The sequence below is a fragment of the Rhea pennata genome, chromosome 6 (assembly GCF_028389875.1).
Source record: "Rhea pennata isolate bPtePen1 chromosome 6, bPtePen1.pri, whole genome shotgun sequence".
Classification (NCBI taxonomy): Eukaryota; Metazoa; Chordata; class Aves; order Rheiformes; family Rheidae; genus Rhea; species Rhea pennata.
Window position 1 is genome coordinate 24,695,774 of NC_084668.1, and position 17,892 is coordinate 24,713,665.

General features: G+C 35.1%; 1 protein-coding gene across 4 annotated transcripts in view; it reads right to left on the bottom strand.

The window, feature by feature from the left end:
• Positions 1–502: 502 nt before the first annotated feature.
• LNPK (lunapark, ER junction formation factor) overlaps positions 503–17,892 on the bottom strand; it is a 47,775-nt gene continuing 30,385 nt past the window's right edge. For 2 of the 4 annotated variants that reach the window (XM_062578429.1, XM_062578428.1), the window contains exons 10-13: positions 17,296–17,401; positions 16,526–16,596; positions 15,047–15,217; positions 6,087–7,041 (exon numbers count right to left, since the gene is read on the bottom strand). In XM_062578429.1, coding sequence (XP_062434413.1) covers positions 6,845–7,041; positions 15,047–15,217; positions 16,526–16,596; positions 17,296–17,401 — 545 coding nt within the window. In that variant the 3' untranslated portion in view covers positions 6,087–6,844. Of the gene's footprint in view, positions 1,052–6,086; positions 7,042–15,005; positions 15,218–16,525; positions 16,597–17,295; positions 17,402–17,892 lie in introns of those variants that run through there. The other 2 variants (XR_009958744.1, XM_062578430.1) reach the window with 2 other exon arrangements.

Genomic DNA, 17,892 nt, shown 5'->3' on the forward strand with positions numbered 1-17,892 from the left:
TCAGCCTGACCTTTAAGAGCAGCTGGCTGTTCATGCCATGAGCGAGCAACTTTCACAATTGTTTGTGGTATAGATAAATTGGTCTTATCAGAACTTACTCAGCCTTGAACAACTTTTGTTTTCCACCTATGCCAGTCCAACTGTGGGGGTGGGGGATGCAATGAAGAAACAGGGACATCCCCACCCTTGTTTTGGTAACACATGAGGCCATTTAAAAGTCTATGAAATCCAACCTGAGCAAGCATAGCCAGTGCAAAGGAATCATCATCTCAAGAGTGTAAGTCACCTTAAAAATTTTTACAAGGCAAAGAGCAACCTGACTGTTATTCCAGTCACAAAATCCGGATCAGATAAACAATCAACAGCCTTTTCAGAATCAAGTTATTCCTTATTAATATACACAATAAAGCTAGCATATATTTGAATAACAAGCAGTGTAATTTAATCTTATGCATTTTTAAAAATTTTTTGAATTTAATAAAAATATATTTCAAAAGGGGAGCACAAGCTTAAATATCTTCCCAATTACAAGTAGAAATTTCATAATGAAGTCTGTCAAACTAACAATACACAGTAATCAACATTTTTGCCATTTGTTTTAATGAAGTTTCAATTACAGGTGAGGTAGCTGCTGGTCAAGACCTTAGCTAAAATTGAAATGATACTTTTGATTAAAGAGGCTATTCATACTGTATACTACATAAACACACAAAAGCTTTACTAATGTAACAAGACTATTAAAACAAGAACTGAAATATTCTATAAATAGAGTATCTCCTGTTTAAATAAATGCTCAGTGTACAATACAGAATACACAACCAAACACATTAAGAAATACTTTCACATTTCATCTAAAACCTCATTTTAAATAGTTTCTTTAAATAAACTTTGTGTTTTTGTAAAATGTTTGTCTCTGTGTGCTGAACAATTCATAATTAAATTTCCTCAATTGAGTAGAGCTCCTTGAAGTGGTGTAAGGAATTAGAGGGTAGAATATTTCAGGATAGCTGGAAGGTCTTTGTTGCTTCAGGGTTTTCTATAAATCCAGCATCTTAATTTTCATTTAGTCAGCAAAATGGAGAGAGAAAAAGAGAAAGAAAATTATTATTTCAATTTAAGTTACAAATTTAGAGTTGAATTTGAATTTGCAAACTGAATATCCCAATTGCCTGATCTCTAGTATTTGTACCTATTGTTTTCTCCTGTATCTGATTATTTAAGGATTTTGCTACATGTATTTCTAACTGTTGCAATTTTCTTTTTGCAAATTATTCTTGTCACACAATGAAAAGAATATACGATTTCACAGTGGGAAAATCAGCTTATGAGGCACTGTTGAAAAACATTAGCAATTGCTTACTGAGAACTCTTCGTAGCCTAATGCTACGTACATACAAAAGCAGTCCTGAAGTATGCTTGTTCTCAGTGATGATGGTGAGAAATACTAGTACTACAAGAATTATAGTCAGGACCTCCCTTCTAAGGAAAAGTTAAGTCATGATCAAATTGATTTTATGCAACCTTGAAAGGGTTATATTATGATTCAGTGCTTTAGATTTTTCACTGTTGCCAACTCAGATAATCTATCAAGAATCTTAAGAGTTTGCTTTAATCTCAAAACCCCACGGTTTGGGAGCAAATTATTGTATAATCAATACATTTCATTTTAAAACCATTCTCTCTATCCTGCCCATCATACACATCTGTAGGTCTTATTCTTGCAGAAAAAAAGATTGAATGTGCCCTGAAAGGACCCCAGAGAGGTTCACAAATCAAAAGCAATGGTGAAGAGAAGCCAAATTCCTTGAAACTCACGAGCTTATGGGACAGCTTCATTTTTTCAAACACTGCAGGGCAGCAGTTTTTATTGTTAAAAGCTATCATAACTTTTCTACTTGTTGCATAAGCACCCTCGCCCCTAAAAAAGACGAAGTGTCAAGCAATTCCTACCCACTCGGAATGGCAGCTTTTCCTTCTGAATAGGGAAAATTGAGAGCGTGAAGTACATTTAATCCCATACTAATAGATACAGATTCATGACTATGTAATGTACAGATCACTTCCAGTGGAAGCTTACAGTTTTTCCTCTGAAAGAAGCTGCGATATGTTACTACACATCAAGACCTGGAAGCCTACAGTCTTATGTCAATCAGCCCAGTAGGAACATTAGTAACAGAAGAGTTAGTTGTAGTTGCTCCCCTTTGTCACCCTCCACAGATTTGAAAACCAAGAACTTCACCTCAAGACCACAGTCTGTCCTGCTCACTCACCCATCACCACAAATCCACAACTGCTCATCAAACCCCATTAAGAAACTACAGCTCAATAATTACAGGTAACCATTAGGGAGAAATATTTCTCCTAGTATGAGTGTTAAATTTGTTTTAAAGAGTAAATATTGCTACAGTTTCACTAATCCTAGAAGTGAGGAGCCCTGCCACAGATTGGTAATTATCAAAATTTCTCAAACATCTTCCTTTCAGTGAATCAAAACTTTCTGACAACAGCTAAAAATCAACCCTTCCATGAACGAATACACAGATCCTAGGGCTTGATACATTCTTAAGTAAAAGAACACAGGAAAGGCACACGCTACTAGAAAGAATTCATTGGTCAAGGAGTCTAATCCCTTATTGTCTGCTCACTCCTATCAACCTATTTTAAACCTAATATCTCCTGGAAATTTACTTGGCCAAATCATTAGGAAGTTTCAAACTCCCAGTTTGAGTTTATTCATGAATTACTTCCTAGTGTTTATATACCTCACACATTTATAACTAAGATCTTTTATTTATTTAAAGTGTCAGTGCTAGTCTTTCATGTCTCACATTCTGAAACTTTGGAGGCTAACTTTGCCCCCCATCTCCTTCCCCCTCAAAAAAAGAAAAAAAAAATCAAGATAGGTGTGCATTTACCAATTCAAGAAAGTAATTGAAAAATGAGGTACTTAGATGTGAGGCACTGAAATTTTAATCACATGACTGGAAAAGACCTCTAGTCCTATCTGTTAATGAAGGACCAACAGCTCTGATTTCTTTTCCCACCAGCTTCTGCTTTTGCTGTTTATAGACTGAACAGCTTTGAGACACAGCAAACAGATCCCACTACATCATCCACTGATATCAAGATGTCCAAGGGTAACCAACTGGCTGACCAAAATAATTGTGTTCTCCAAGTCTTACACTTCAAAGTAGCATTTTTCCCTTATCTCTGCAGTCTTAAGTGTCCTCAGTATACTTACATTTGACCAATTCATTTCAGTTCATTTTGAACTGGAATAATTCATTTGTCTTTCATGACAGATTCCACACAGCCTAGATAACTCCTCTCAAATACATAATATGCATTTGAGTAAGATAACATCTTGCAATTACTTCTAGATCACTATATCTTAGAAGCATGGCACAAACAAGTTTAAGTATTACTTTAGTGTCCCACTTAATGATTTTTCTCCTCCTCCACGATACAGGAATAATGGAGTTTGTACATCATCTTTCACACAACTAGGCTTTTAAGTACTTTTGAAAGTATTCAAAATGCATATGATGTGTTCAAATACATATTGGGAAGCAAGATGACAACACGAGCTCATCTTATTTGTTACACTCCCCCACACATTCTTCCATCTCTCATCTTTTGAGAGTCAGCCTAAAATTGGGATAAGTATCACTGACAACTGCTGCACCTTTTCATTCCAGATACTCCTTTTTCAAGTTTTCAGAGCTATAGAAACATCACTAACACTGGCTAAACAAAGCCTAAATTGCTGCTCATTGAAAGATATTTATGGATTCCAGTTCAATTTCTGCTGGACAGGCATCTATTATTGCCATTCTTAAAGATGCCAAGAACCAACTGCCCCAGAAACAGAATCTTTACTTCCGTATCAGTCCTGAGGCACGCACGCACACTTGGCAGTATGTATACCTGTGAAAGCTTACTGTAAACTGAGGAAAGCCCAGAGTCCATTTCTATCACCGGCATCTCCCTGCATCTAGTTTAGAGAATTAATTACCTCTCTGCCCTCACTTACTATAGCTGTTTTAATCCCCTAAAAAGTTACAAAATTAGAAATATATCGTTCTCAACTCAATTAATGCCAGGACATCCTAAACTTTCCCAAGTCTCCCAAAGCAGTTAGTGGGAATGATTGCTTGGAAACATTATCCTTGCTGCTTTTTCTATACAAAAACCTCTGAAAAAAACTATTATGTGCATAGGGCTCCTTTATGTCTTCCCTCCTCAAAAAACACTAGGCACCCTTAGTTCTCATAAATCGGTTTCACACATTTAAGCAAGTATTTGTTTTCTTGTCAGGTTGACTGTTTCTACCCAATTCTTCAGTGACATGCTAAATACAAAGTATCGATCATTTCTGTTGCAAGTTGATAATGTCACATTTAAGCATGTTAGGAGCAATGTTGGAGCAATGTTGGGAGAAATAATGCTTTTCCCTGGACATCTCATGCAAGATGCCAATTTTTCCAAAAAATTCAGATTCTCAACAACTTATGATTTGACATAGCAGAAAGTATGTGTCCTTGATAAAAAGAGTATCTGGAAATACATATCTTTCAGTAACAAAAAAAATTATAAACAGATTTTCTCAGCCTATTCAGTATATGTTGTATGCATACGGCCTGATGACAACATCAAGGTAAGAACCTAGAATACTCTACAGATATAAGAGATTTAATTTTTAAAGTAAATAAATACATGGGCCTAAAGTAATCTCAATCACTGAAGTGACAGTAATTCAGATATCCCTAGTGGGGATCATGCATGAAATTTTACCTGGTTTTAGTACTATGAAGATAGGTACACGCTTACTGGGTTGATTTACTACACTACTGATTTTTTTAAAAAAAAGAACAGAACAGAAATAAACTGATATACAAAATAGGGCTTAATATTTGAAAATCTTACATATGTACAAATCCATAAGCATTATCTTTCAAAATTATTCTCAATATTGTTTTACAGAAGTTTCAGGATAGAAGATGCACTTAAATTACCAAAAAATGTGTTTCCCCTATCACTTCGTAATATGCGCTTTTCTCACACCCAGAGGCAATGTTTTGAAAAGGGACCAGTTTCTTTGGATTCCAAACTAAGAGTCACACATTTAATGGCTGTCCATTTTTATTAATTCTTCTGTATATCATGTAACTAAATATCTATAAGTACTCTTTTAATCATTTGCCAGTATTTAATCTACTATGACTAATTAAAATGTGAATTGCAACTAGTTAACTAGAAAAAAAATTTAATCTAAATACAGATCTTCTGAACTTGAGTCTGAGGATTGAGCTTTTAAATCAACCCAAAAGAATCAGAAAATAAAGTATATATTGGAAAAAATAATTACTGCTGTTTAAGTAAGAAATTGTCTCATTCAATATGAAATCTAAGGTCATATTTAGAAACATACTTCTTGCAGAGGACATTCACATTAAGATTTTGCTATCTGAATATTGTAAATTAAGTTCATTGAGGGCAAGATTAAATATTTTTAAAATGTTAAAAGGTTTTTCTAACCTACCAACCTATCATATAGTGAAGTACATGGAGGGAATTACAAACTTGACAAAGGTTTTAATCACAACTACTCGTAAGTCAACTGAGCTATGCATGGACAGCACGTAAATAAATCTTTATATATATATATACACACATATATATACATACACACACACACACACACACAGGTGCCTCAATTCCAGTCACCAGAAGAATTCTGATTCAAGTTCCCAAATATTAGTTTTATCTGAACTTGCATAATAAGTGTGCTTAGCTTTAAACAGTTAGGATTAAAAAGTATAGCTCTGCAGTGATCCAGCAGCAAATACTCATTGTAATGTTATCCAAAAATAGAATCAGATTTTAGGCACAGTTAAGTCTTAATAATTGCATGTAACTTCCCCTTATTGATGGGGGATTGATTTCAGTTTTACTAAAGTCATCTTAGCTACACAATATGTATATATGCTCTTCTTAAGACATCACGTTATTTTTCAATTTCCTTGTAATATAGTTGCATATAGTAGATTAAAAGTTCTCCGAAGTTCTAGGAATCACAAAGCAAATACTGCTGCTACATATCTTTATTTTCCTTTAACAAAATACACAAAAGGCACAAAATCCACTTATCTTGTCATTATTGTACAGGTATAAATAGTGCTTTGTATTCAAGTACAATCAAGTGCAGACTTCCTATATTATGTAAACACAAAAAGAGCTTTGTATGTGTGCACCTCCGGTTCATCTGCAATGCAAATACTACCAAAGGAAATACCATTCATCTGAGTGCCATTTAACTGAATTCTGTCAAGAAGTTAGACAACGAGTAACATTGATATCACCGTAATGACACTTTCCATATGCTTAAGTCAAATGTTAGATGACACTTCAGCTTGTAAACATCTGTGTATTTAAAATATAGTCAATTCATTTTCAGCAGGAAAGCATTAAAAAGTATCTTAAGTTCACTAGACCAAACTTTACTAGGTCAGTTGCTGCCAAAATTGCTCTTTGTTTGACAGCTAAAGGGATACCAAATTATAGGCCACTTAAACTTGTACTTTTTAGTTTAAGTATGCAAAACTGAACAATAGCTACAACTGTTAGACTTCAAATAACTATACATTCTGCTGTGTGTTAACTCATTTAAAGACACATGCTTAACTTACAACACCCATTTTTAAACATAGCTTTGACATACTGTGGCAGTGAGGCAGTTCAAGCTCAAGCAATATTTAAGTTGTACCATTAAAAAAGCTCACCTGAATAGTAACAGGCATGAACAAAGCTAAAAGAACTAGCTATAGAAGGCACTTGAAGTATTTTATTCTGTTTTCATTAAAGATTCTTCATTCTGTTCAGTTGAAATAGCAGAATCCGTTTCAACAGCTGAAAACTCCATTTCACTTTCTGCTTCATCTTTTTCAACATTTTCAGCTAATCTATCATTTAGCAGCTCAAGACTTGGGGCTTGGTTATCTATCTGCTTTGTCTCAATGATTTGAGCAGCTTCTTCAGATTCTGTGAAAAGAAAAAATGTTATCACTTTCAGAAGTAGCTAATATTTAGAAAAGAAAGCATGCGAAATTATCTTCCAATCACACACGAGTTTCAACTAGTTACTACATGAAATTCTCAAATGCCAAAACAGTTCATCTTTCTAGCAAGAGTCAAAAGTAAAAAAATGTAAAATTTAAGGAAGAAAAAATATACTATGGAAAAGACTTCAGACCCCATTAAGAGTAATACAGTATTTGGTGCACGTATGTTTACATTCGCCCTCGGAATCTTTCTAGGCTTATTCTTTTAATGTGAGACTGTATCAGAATTAAGATTTGATGGTAAATCAGCTTTTGTGCATAGTAATGAAAGCTTGCAATGGTATAGCTCTTCCTACAAGGCTTTTAACACAGATTTCAACTCAGTAGAAACTATCCTGAACATGAACAGCATGTAACTATAAAAATTTTGGAACAAACTAGTCTAGGACATCTGAAAACAAAATCAAAATTACTAAGCATTCTTAGTCTACCTGTGTCTTTACTCTCAAAGTGTGCCAGGAATTTGTCGTAACAGGCATATTTTGACGATTAGTCAAATACTTGTATTACCTCTAAAGTAGTTACTCCTAGCTTCCTAACAGGGTTTCAGTAACAAATGGGAAAAACTGTCATTGTGAAGTAAGCATAAACAATGAGTAACTGAGCACTAGACTAGACTCGTAGATGACACAGGGGCAGCAAAGACTATCAATGGAGGTCCACTGATTATTATAACGCACATCGTGAAGGTAAGCAGTTTACAAAATTACTACAAATTGAAGTTTACAGATCAAAAATGTTAACCTTACCAAATTTTTGTAACTGCTTATGTACCAAAGTGTGTTGGGTGTCTGAAAGCATCAGGCTCAAACAGTCTGATTAATCGCAGAACACTAGCAGGGCTGAAGTTTTCAGAGCCAGTGCTCTGGCTTTGCAAGTTACTGACAGAGCAGCAGCTCCTGCACCCTCTAGTCCAGCAGAACTGGTATAACTGCTATCTGTCACCAGGAACATGGGACTTCTCTCCTCCCAACACATAGTTCCAAGGTCCACATCATTATCCTCAGCTGGCTAGTCCCAGGCTCCACTTCAAACTGTTCAGTTCAGCTCAGCTTCCCTGTTTCTTCAGACTTGGTCTTCCATCTTAGCAGGTTTGCAGCCAACTTTCCTCTTTACTTTTTCAGTTGTTCTCAGTCTGCTCAACACCTAACTTTGTTTCCTGTTCCAATACCTCTTTGGAGCCGTTTCACAGATTTAGTCCTCTTTCTCCTCTCCAAACAATTTACTGTTCCCAGTTTCTTTCCAGACTATCCCACTCTTCCCCATTCCTCTTCAAACAATTTCCCTTTTTTCAGTCCCAACTTATGCCCACCAATCTTAATCTCCCAAACAACAATTCTGTCTCACCTCTTCCTATTTTCCTGAGCCTCATTCTATGAACAATTTTGCTCCTTTACCTGATTCAAGCTTTTCCACATTGAGTTCAGTAGTAAAGAGGGAATCTAACTGCTACTGGTTAGGCTAGAGTCACAAGAAGTACAGAATGGAAGAAAAATGACTGTGCCCTCTTTTATAGTTCTCAGTATGGTTCAACGCAACCATTACTTTTTTACCCAGTTTCAGTTCTGTAGTCCTCAATGGAATGATGCTTAAGATCCTGTAGAATCGACATGTTCTCAGTCTGATGAAGTGTAGCAATTGAAGAGACTACGCATTCAGGCTGGTGGTGGATTTAGATATTCAGAAGTGGATACCAAGTGCTTAAAATTAGCCTAAGAACAATTTTAGGGACTATTAGCTGCTAATCCCAATAAGCTTGCAATAAAGAGAAAATCTGACAGGATACATGTTCTAACCATCTGTACTCAAAGGAACAAGAGAATGATGCTCTATTTTTTTAATTCCACTTGAAAGCATGGAGACATCACTTCTAAGGAAAAATTCAGGTATGTATATATTTTTTTTTACATGGCCTTTTCCTTCATCTCATTCTTGAGAACTCTCCCAAACATACAGCTAAAACAAACCAGTTTACATGAAAGCTTTAGTCTAGTAGAAGTCTCACATTCATATGGAACTCACGAGTGGATCCTTTAAATGGAAAGGCAGAAATCATAATAAGTGATGCTACTAACTCCACCTATAAATAAGATCAGCCTTCATTAGCAACTCCATTTTAAATGCATCAATTTGACTTTAGATAAACTTTCCATTGATCATAGTATGGCATGATTTAAACGACTGCAAAAATAGTAACTAAGAGAAAGTTTTGAAATTAAATTTAAAGATGACAAAAAATGTTAGTGTCTTTAGTAACTAATAACCCATGATTTTACTGAAGAATACACATACACATGATCCAAACAGCTATATGCTATTTAAAATGTATTAACACAACTCTTATAAGAAATACTGTTCCTAACTACAGCAATTCCTTTTTTCCCCTCAACACTTCTGATTAATGCCTAGTACTTAGTATATATACACTTCATATCATAGTCAGCTAGTCTGCTTTTTATGACGGAGAATATTTCACTGGATAATCAGTAAAATCACTGCACCACTATTAGTTTAAGTGGAAGACATGGCCATCATGCAGATATTCACAAAAACAGTATAAATTACTTTTACTTTGCAACTGTACTTAAGAGGAAAAACTGTTGCCTTAGCACCGCGAGTACAAACAAGAAATCAAAGATGATTCTTATTCTTCTTTAGATCATCTTTGGTTGGAGGAGAGAGACACAAGATAATAGGAAAAACTACAGAACAATTAGAATCCATAGATTCCAGAATTCTGAAATACTGAGAGGTATTTGTGACATTTCAGTAACAATGATGGCACACTTATTTGCAATTCTGCCTTTGCACTAGAATTGGACAATTCCTGGCTCTAAGCTTTGCTATTTGAACAGCAACTGCTTATCAAGAGAAAATCATTCTTTCTGAACTACAACAAAATAAGCTACAAAATTAAAACTCAAAGTCCAGATGACTACAAATTAAGCTAGTTTAATACAAAATAGTTAAGCATGTCAACTCCATACAAGTTACATTATTAAAACATGTTCTGTACAAATGAGAGACCAAGCACTACAGACAGCGACACACCCGTTTATCCAATGTTAATTTTTGTTGAGGATGAGATTATGCAAGGAAGCTCTAAGCTATTCTTCAAACACTTTTCCAGGTACAGTTCTCAAGAGCTTACTGTCAACCCTCCAGATCTTCCATCTACTTGGATCTGTTAGCAAAGCTTGTAAGACTGTTCTTGACTGAAATACATTGAAGGTAGTAGGAAAAAAAAAAAAAACACTCCTGCTATGTAAAACTATCTGGGTTAACTCAACAGCATTTGCCTGAAACAAGTTAGATAACTGCTTGTGCAGCAGCTTTCAGCCTCAGGGCAAAGAAAAGAGGTTTGTTCTCAACAGTTCTCTTCCATAGAAGGTCTATACTTTACTCACAAGGACAAGTAAAAGATGACAGAGGTAAGAATCATTTGGAAGTCATCACCTAGTTTTTAGGTAAATACTTAAATCCAGAATCCAATTTATGAGAGCTCCTGTTCATTATATAACATTATCTGTTCTATTGTGTATACATCAACACAGAAGTATAAAATTAATTCCTAGCATCTGGAACAAATTTGTTTTCAAAAGAAAATACTTGTGTGATAATTTTTCAGAAAACTTCCTGCAGTTAGACTTCACTAACAGCAACTGGCAACATCCAACTTAAACCTAGCTCAACCTACACTAACCTTTCTATTGTCTAAAACAAATCAGATTGAGACCTTTGAGACAAGTTTTCTTCACTGCTGCAGCTCCATTAGCAGAACAGACTTTCACAGTGCCATATGGCAAAAATATATTTAAGGTACATGTGCTTCACAGTAGTCTGTTCGTGGCTTTTATATCACAAAAAGCTATTGTTAAGCCTTTGGAAGAGTCCAATATTAACACAGCACTTGAATCTTTGCACCCTTAGTTTTCTACAAAAGGCAGGACACGCTGCTCAATGAGACTGAGCTTTGGCACACTGAAAACAAGTAATTAAATTTAAAAAGTAGTAATATTTACAAGTAATTAAACTCAAGGCAAGCTGATCCATATTTGTGTGAGAAATCATGGAATTCTGTCCATATCAGTTGAATTACAGAAAGAACACAGAAGGCAGAAATTCTCAACTTTTAAAGGAAATAAGGGATTGGATGAGACACAGTGCACTAATGCTATGCTACAGAAGGAGTATGCGCATGATTGTAAGTCGAGCCAGATCTCTGGAACAAAGGATGTTTACCAGGCCAGTTTTTTGAAAGTAGACTGGAACAAGTCTGACTAAAGCCAATATTCAAGCTTATACCTGTTCTTTGTCCTCAGCCAGTTTTATTCTTAGATAAAATGTTTCCGCTCCATCTGCGACATTTGCCCAAAGCCAATCTCTATTTTTTACATAGCTCAAAGCAGCACAAACTTGAAAGAGCAATATCTTTCAAGGCTAATATTACTGTGAATCATTTTGTTGAACAAAGTCTCTGCATCTGCTTTTCAAATACTAGCAGTTGCAGTCTACCAAGAAGCCTTAAACACGAGAGCATTAAATCATCATTTTGTCAAGATGGTCAAGAAATTTATACAAATCTGGAGACAGCATAAAAGATGTTGTCTCCATAAAGCGCTTTATGATGCTTCATGATGAGATCTGAAGTTCCAAGGCATCTAAGACCTTTGAATACCAGCACCATACATTCACCACAAAATACTGCAGTCATTTGCCAGCTTTCTTGTTTCAACTTTCAAAACATTCCTAAATGTAACTATTTCAAGAATGCATAGTAGTAGCAAGTATGAGCAATATAGAATTAATCAAAAGAGTAAAAGCGGTTCCTCATTGCTTTAACATGATCCAAACATTAATACTTCTAAATGCTCATGAGAAAAGAGGCTAGCCTTCAATGAAAGGCATTTAAGATCAAGCCTTTTAAGAAAGAGATAAGAACAGAACCAAAATATATTGCTTCACTCTGGTAGTAAAATTTCCAAAGTTGCTCTGTTGAATAGTGAAGCTTGATGTTTTTTCCAGTACTCCGCATAAGAATGACGGCTGATAACTCCATGTTTCCAAAGGATTTAGAAATCTAAATTTCAATGCCAACAGCACTCCCCATAAGCAATCTTCACATCTCTTATCCAGAGGAGAAGTATATAACATGCTTGTTACTAAAAAATAGATTTGGCTTCACACTATATTCGTTAGTAAATTCAGCTGACCAGAAAAAAAAAAATCTTTATACCACTTCTGTATCACATTAGCTTGCATAGTTCCTTTATGCTATGCCTTAAAAGGTGTTACAAATAAGAATCTGTTGTCAGCATCCTGAAGCTGGTTTCTTGGTGTTAACATTTGTTTATGTCTGTAAGTAAAGACACTCTAGTCTTGTTATGAGAGCTAGTATATCACTAGGAGTGAACAAAAGCCTTCCACAGTTATACCTCAATAAAATGATAGCTTCATACCCTAAAATTACAATCAAAGAAATGTTCACTTGTTAATAAAATCCAACTGCCTTTAAGCAAAATTATGTTTCAAATTAGTGTTCTGATGTAAAAAGTGATTTATTGAAAGTGTTATTTCCTCATTCATAAGATTACTCTGTGGCAAGTCACAGGAGGTTAACACAAAGAAAAACTGATAGTGTAGCACAGACCTATATTACATCAACAAAACATTTTGCAGAGATATCATTTATGTAGAATATTAATACATTTATTCCATTCCTAGCTGTTTGCTAATTATCAAAACAGGTTGTTTCATTTTCATCTTGGAGATGACATTCAGAAAAGAGTAAACATTTAAGTTATGCACCAAAAGTCAGCATACCAGTTATCTTTGCCTCTCCTGGAAGAAGGTGGGGGAATATATCAATCTACCCTTCCAAGTAAGGAAGGAAGAGGAAAAACCTGGGGTTTGACCCTCACATCTTTTGAGAGCACCTTAAAGTAACACCATGCTGGTAAGTTATCAGTGTTAAACTGGAATATCTCACATTTACTGCATTAAAATCATTCTATATTTTATCTTGAAATACTTGATACAATTCTGTTTCTAAAAAAAGCATGAAGTATTTTGCAGAATTTCACTCCTACAGCATCTCATGTGTCTAATGAGAATCATGCACTAGTTTGTAAGGTTTTCAGTTCTTTACAACATCTATAAACCAACTCAGCAGCTCAGACCCATTAAAGGCATAGTTTGATAAATATTTCTTTAATAATACCAGCCTAATTAGCATGTGCTCTCCCCAAACCTCTATGAATTTGCAGCTGAATAATACTCAGAAGTCTACGGCACATTATCTCCAAGGGCTGCACATCTAGTCTTTTAGGGTTTCTCCATTTGATTGAGGTAAAACTCAGTAACACATGATAGCTTGTCTGTATCAAAATTCTGACTTTAGAAGGAGCTAAGCAGCTACTAATTCATCTTCCACTCACTGAAATGACAATCGTTTGAAGACAAAGAAAAAATCTGCATGGTCTTTACTTCAGGCATCTGATTTAGGCCTTACTTCCATAACAGTAACAGTAGTGAAGAATGTTTTAAAAGTTCCCATCTCCACTGTTACCTTTGTTACTCTTCTACTGTAATTTTCCTCTCTCAGCTGTGTGAATACAACTGTTAGAAATAGTCATGTTGGTGTATTTTAGGAGTGACCCATAGCATAGGGGCAAAAGCAAGGAATGGTTTATATAATATATTGTCTTAATTCTAAATACTTCAGTTTGGAGCTTTTCAATTACGCTAAGTGATTTGTCAAAGGTGAGAAAGGTGCGCAGAAGCTCCTTTTAATGCCTTCTTCCATCTCACAGAAGGACACACTACCCCTTCAGGTAGGCCTGTAGCCAGCTCTACAGCTGCCTTGCAACTAGCTAAGGCAAGCTGCTTCTAATGAAGGAACAAGCACCGCTTTCATTAAAAGAAAAGAACACTATGGCACACGAAACAAATTTAGCCTACAAAGCACCCACAAACCACAGAGATGGCTAGTTGGATCAGACTTGCCTAATCCTCTCAGTCTTCTCATGCCTGAAAGTAAATACCAATTCTATTTTGTACCCAATATTAAAGATAACTGAATAGAAACATTATATCTATTGTGCTGTACGTGGAAGTTTCCTGCAGTTGGTGCAGTTTCAATCTGAATCTCAGGGGTGTACAATTTGATAACTCTGTACCACATGCTCCCTGGTATAGACTAATACAAAAATTCCAATATGCATACAATAACACATCTGACTAGAGATTCTTTGGTTTTATATTTTAATTTCTAGAAGACTTCTAAACATTGAATCTTCCTGTTGGCTGTACACCAGACACCTACTTTATCTGCAGACTATAAAACTTCTCAAAAGGAACTATGTTAAATTAAAATTGACAATTTGTCTTTGAACTCCCTGATCTTAAACAAGGTAGTTTTACTAGATTTTCCTGCCCTGAGGAAAACAAAAGGAACAAAGGCAGAAATTCCAACACACCTCAATCAAATGACCTGTTGAACACAGTGAAAGTTAACCACTTCAGGACATACCTTTAACTATTTGTATAATTTACAATGCTATTTTCCATCTGTTTATCAGTAACATTGGAGTTAACAATTTTATTAAGCCATTATTTCCAAGACATACATGAAGAAACTTCAGGTACAGGACAGCAAACCACAATATCAACAAGTTAAGCTAATAACGTTTTTGTTTCTACTTCTAGACAAGAAATAAAAACAATTGAAAAAACACTGCATCCCCCAGGAAGCTGTTCTTATTCTTATAAGAGATTCACCTAGGCAGAGAACTCCTTACATACAGCAGGTAAATAAGAATGCTCAAATCTTACATATCAATAAAAACACAGTGCCTACAAGAAGGTGGAGGGGGGGAATCTCACCAGATATTACAAAGAGCAGACTTCATGAGACTAGTACACACCTTCCGTCTGTTCATTCTCCTGCAGCTTTCTCTTTCTACTATCCAAAGGCTCAGTTTCAGATTGCAGTTCTGCAGGTGGCTTTTTTTCAAAACTGAAGTCTGGAAGTCGTGGAGCTTGGGGTCTAGTTTTCCTTGCAGGATTCAGGAAAAAGCAGTAGGCACACCTAAAAGCTGCACAAAAGTATATCCAAGAAAGTGGCCTCACTAACTCATATCATGTCCCACCTTTTCCCTACACAATACTTTGACCATCCAAGACACTAAAAAACAGATCAAATAACACATCCAAAAGAAAATTTTCTTTCTTCCACCTTGGCTTTTCAAAACAGAGAATTAAATAGCTATCAGTACCTGAGATCACCTCCATCAAATTTATACAAACTGCCCCATACAGCTTTATTTTTGACCTCAGTATACATCTTCCTTTAAAATACCTGCTTTCTCTCAGCTCTGCCTCACTTACCTAAACACTTTTTCCCATCACTATGCAATATTTGACCACAGTGAACAAAATGCAATTCAGAATGACAAGACGTTGCCAGATGGTAAATATTTAGTCTGTCCTTCCATTCCTTTATATAGAACACCAAAGATAACATCCCCTTAACAAGGGGTGAATTAATGTCATCTTAAAGTCTGCTACAGATTCTTCAAGCTATTCCTCACTGTTTACTCTTTGAAGAACATTGTTCCACATATGCTTAAGAAAAAAAAACAATTTTGTTTAGTAGAAATACAATTATGCCACATAATGGTTACATGCATACTTTTGCTAAGACAAGAAAAATGGTTATTTCTTGCACATTTGAACTGTGAATGTTTAAGCTAAGATGACATCTAGTCTTAATATCTGAGTCCATACGAAGTGTTCAGCTTATTCTCTTACAATGCTGTGTATTTTCTCACAAAACTGAGACAAAAGGAAAAATCTAAAATTCTTTCGTTTCTCAAACACTGTGCTTACACTTGCAGTAGAAAGGAGGCAAAATAAAACATCTGTGTTCAATAAAGAGCTATGTCTGTCTTAAGTTACTGTCAGCCATAAATTCACATATAGCCCCTCAGGGCCTGTTCCCACTCCTTTTCTGATGCCTCCCCAAGATCTTCTTGCCAAAGCAAAATTTTGTTTAAGTTCTGGTAGAAGAGTACTTTAAATGTCAGATACTTTCTCATTATAAAAGCCTTATGAGAACTATTCATAGCCAGTAGCAATTCTCAGGGATGTAGTAGAGGAGGCTTATTTCTACTAAATAGTTTTCTACACATAAAATCCTTGGCCTGAAAGTTGTAATGAAGTATTTTAAAATCTTAAAGTGAACCCTAAGATATGGGGTAGTAAATTACCATAAAACTGTTCCCATGTGAAGTAGCATTTGACAGTGCAAGTTAAACACTTAACTGTAACCAAACTGAGGCATGATGCATGTAGTCACAAAACATAAGCAGACCACTAGAAATAGGCTACAGTTCAGTTCTTACCTACATATTCAAATTCCTCCTTCAAAGCCATACCATTGTGTGAAAAACATTGCTGACATATTAGGGCATACCTAGAAAACATCAGCAATATAATCACATAGCATTAAGTATTAAGATACTGAAGTAACAGATGTATTTCACTTTAGACATTCACTAATGGTTTGGATATTTAGTCTTAAAATGTGCATTCATGGTGAAACATCTAATATACAGATTTACTTGGCTTTAAGATGTAAAGAATAGTTTTTAAAGTTGGTTAAAAAAGTGAAAGATTCTTTGTTACAACTTAAGCCTCATACAATTTAGCAGATTTATTTTAAGTATCAGACTTGTCAGAAAATCACATCCAAACTATTAAATAGCTTTTTTCTCATTAGAATATAGGCAACATGAAAAGTGATCATAGTTAAAATGGAACTTCTGTTTAGACACTTCCGAAGGTAATCTGAAAGTACGTGTAACTAATAAAGTTGAAGACAAAAAAAATGATTTTTTTTTATAGTTGGAAGTATAGTTCATTCACTCAGTTGAATATCAAAGACTTTCCTTTTCATATCACGTTTAATACAGCTCAGAGATTATTTACAAAAAGGTTACCATTTTCCCCACAAACAGATTTCAGATGAAGCACTAGAAAAGGGCCACTTCATTACAAAAATTTACAACAAGAAAAAGTAACTTGTAATGCTTCTAATCTTGTCCCTCTTCAAAAAAAAAGTTAAGAAGCTCACTACTAAAAAATGTAGATATTCTCTTTAGTAATGGCTTACCTGTTCTGAGGACCATCACCAACCAAATATTCAATAACTCTATCCACAACTCCTCTTTCTCGAGGAAGAATAGGTCTTGCTAAAGGAGGGCCTGGAGGATGAAGACCTAGAAAGACAAAAACTTGTGTGTCAAACTGATTTTTGGCTATGTTGTATATAGCCCTATAATTTTATTGTACATGCTACAATAAAAACTAACTGCACCTACTTAATATAAATGGTATTTCTAAATTCACTAGAGAAGCTGTAGGACTTCTTCAAATACAACAGTTCAAAGTTCTTCTGTTCTTCCAACTTCAATCTTTAAATTGTTCCACTATTTAAGTCTTTGATATCTAATGGATTTAATTAAATAATTTCCGAATGTAATACATCCATAGGGTATGTCTTCATGCGCTCTCAACTCGTCATATTCAATTATTCAAGTTTACACCAGTAAAATTGGTAAAACCAATTACAACAGTAAAGAACAACTAAGGTTACCAGAGAAGCCCCATTGGTTTCTGGGCAGTTACTTGAATCCAAGAGTCCAACTAAAAACAATATCCATTCAATCTATGTATCAAAGGGTAAGACAGATTTAATATCTTGGTAATT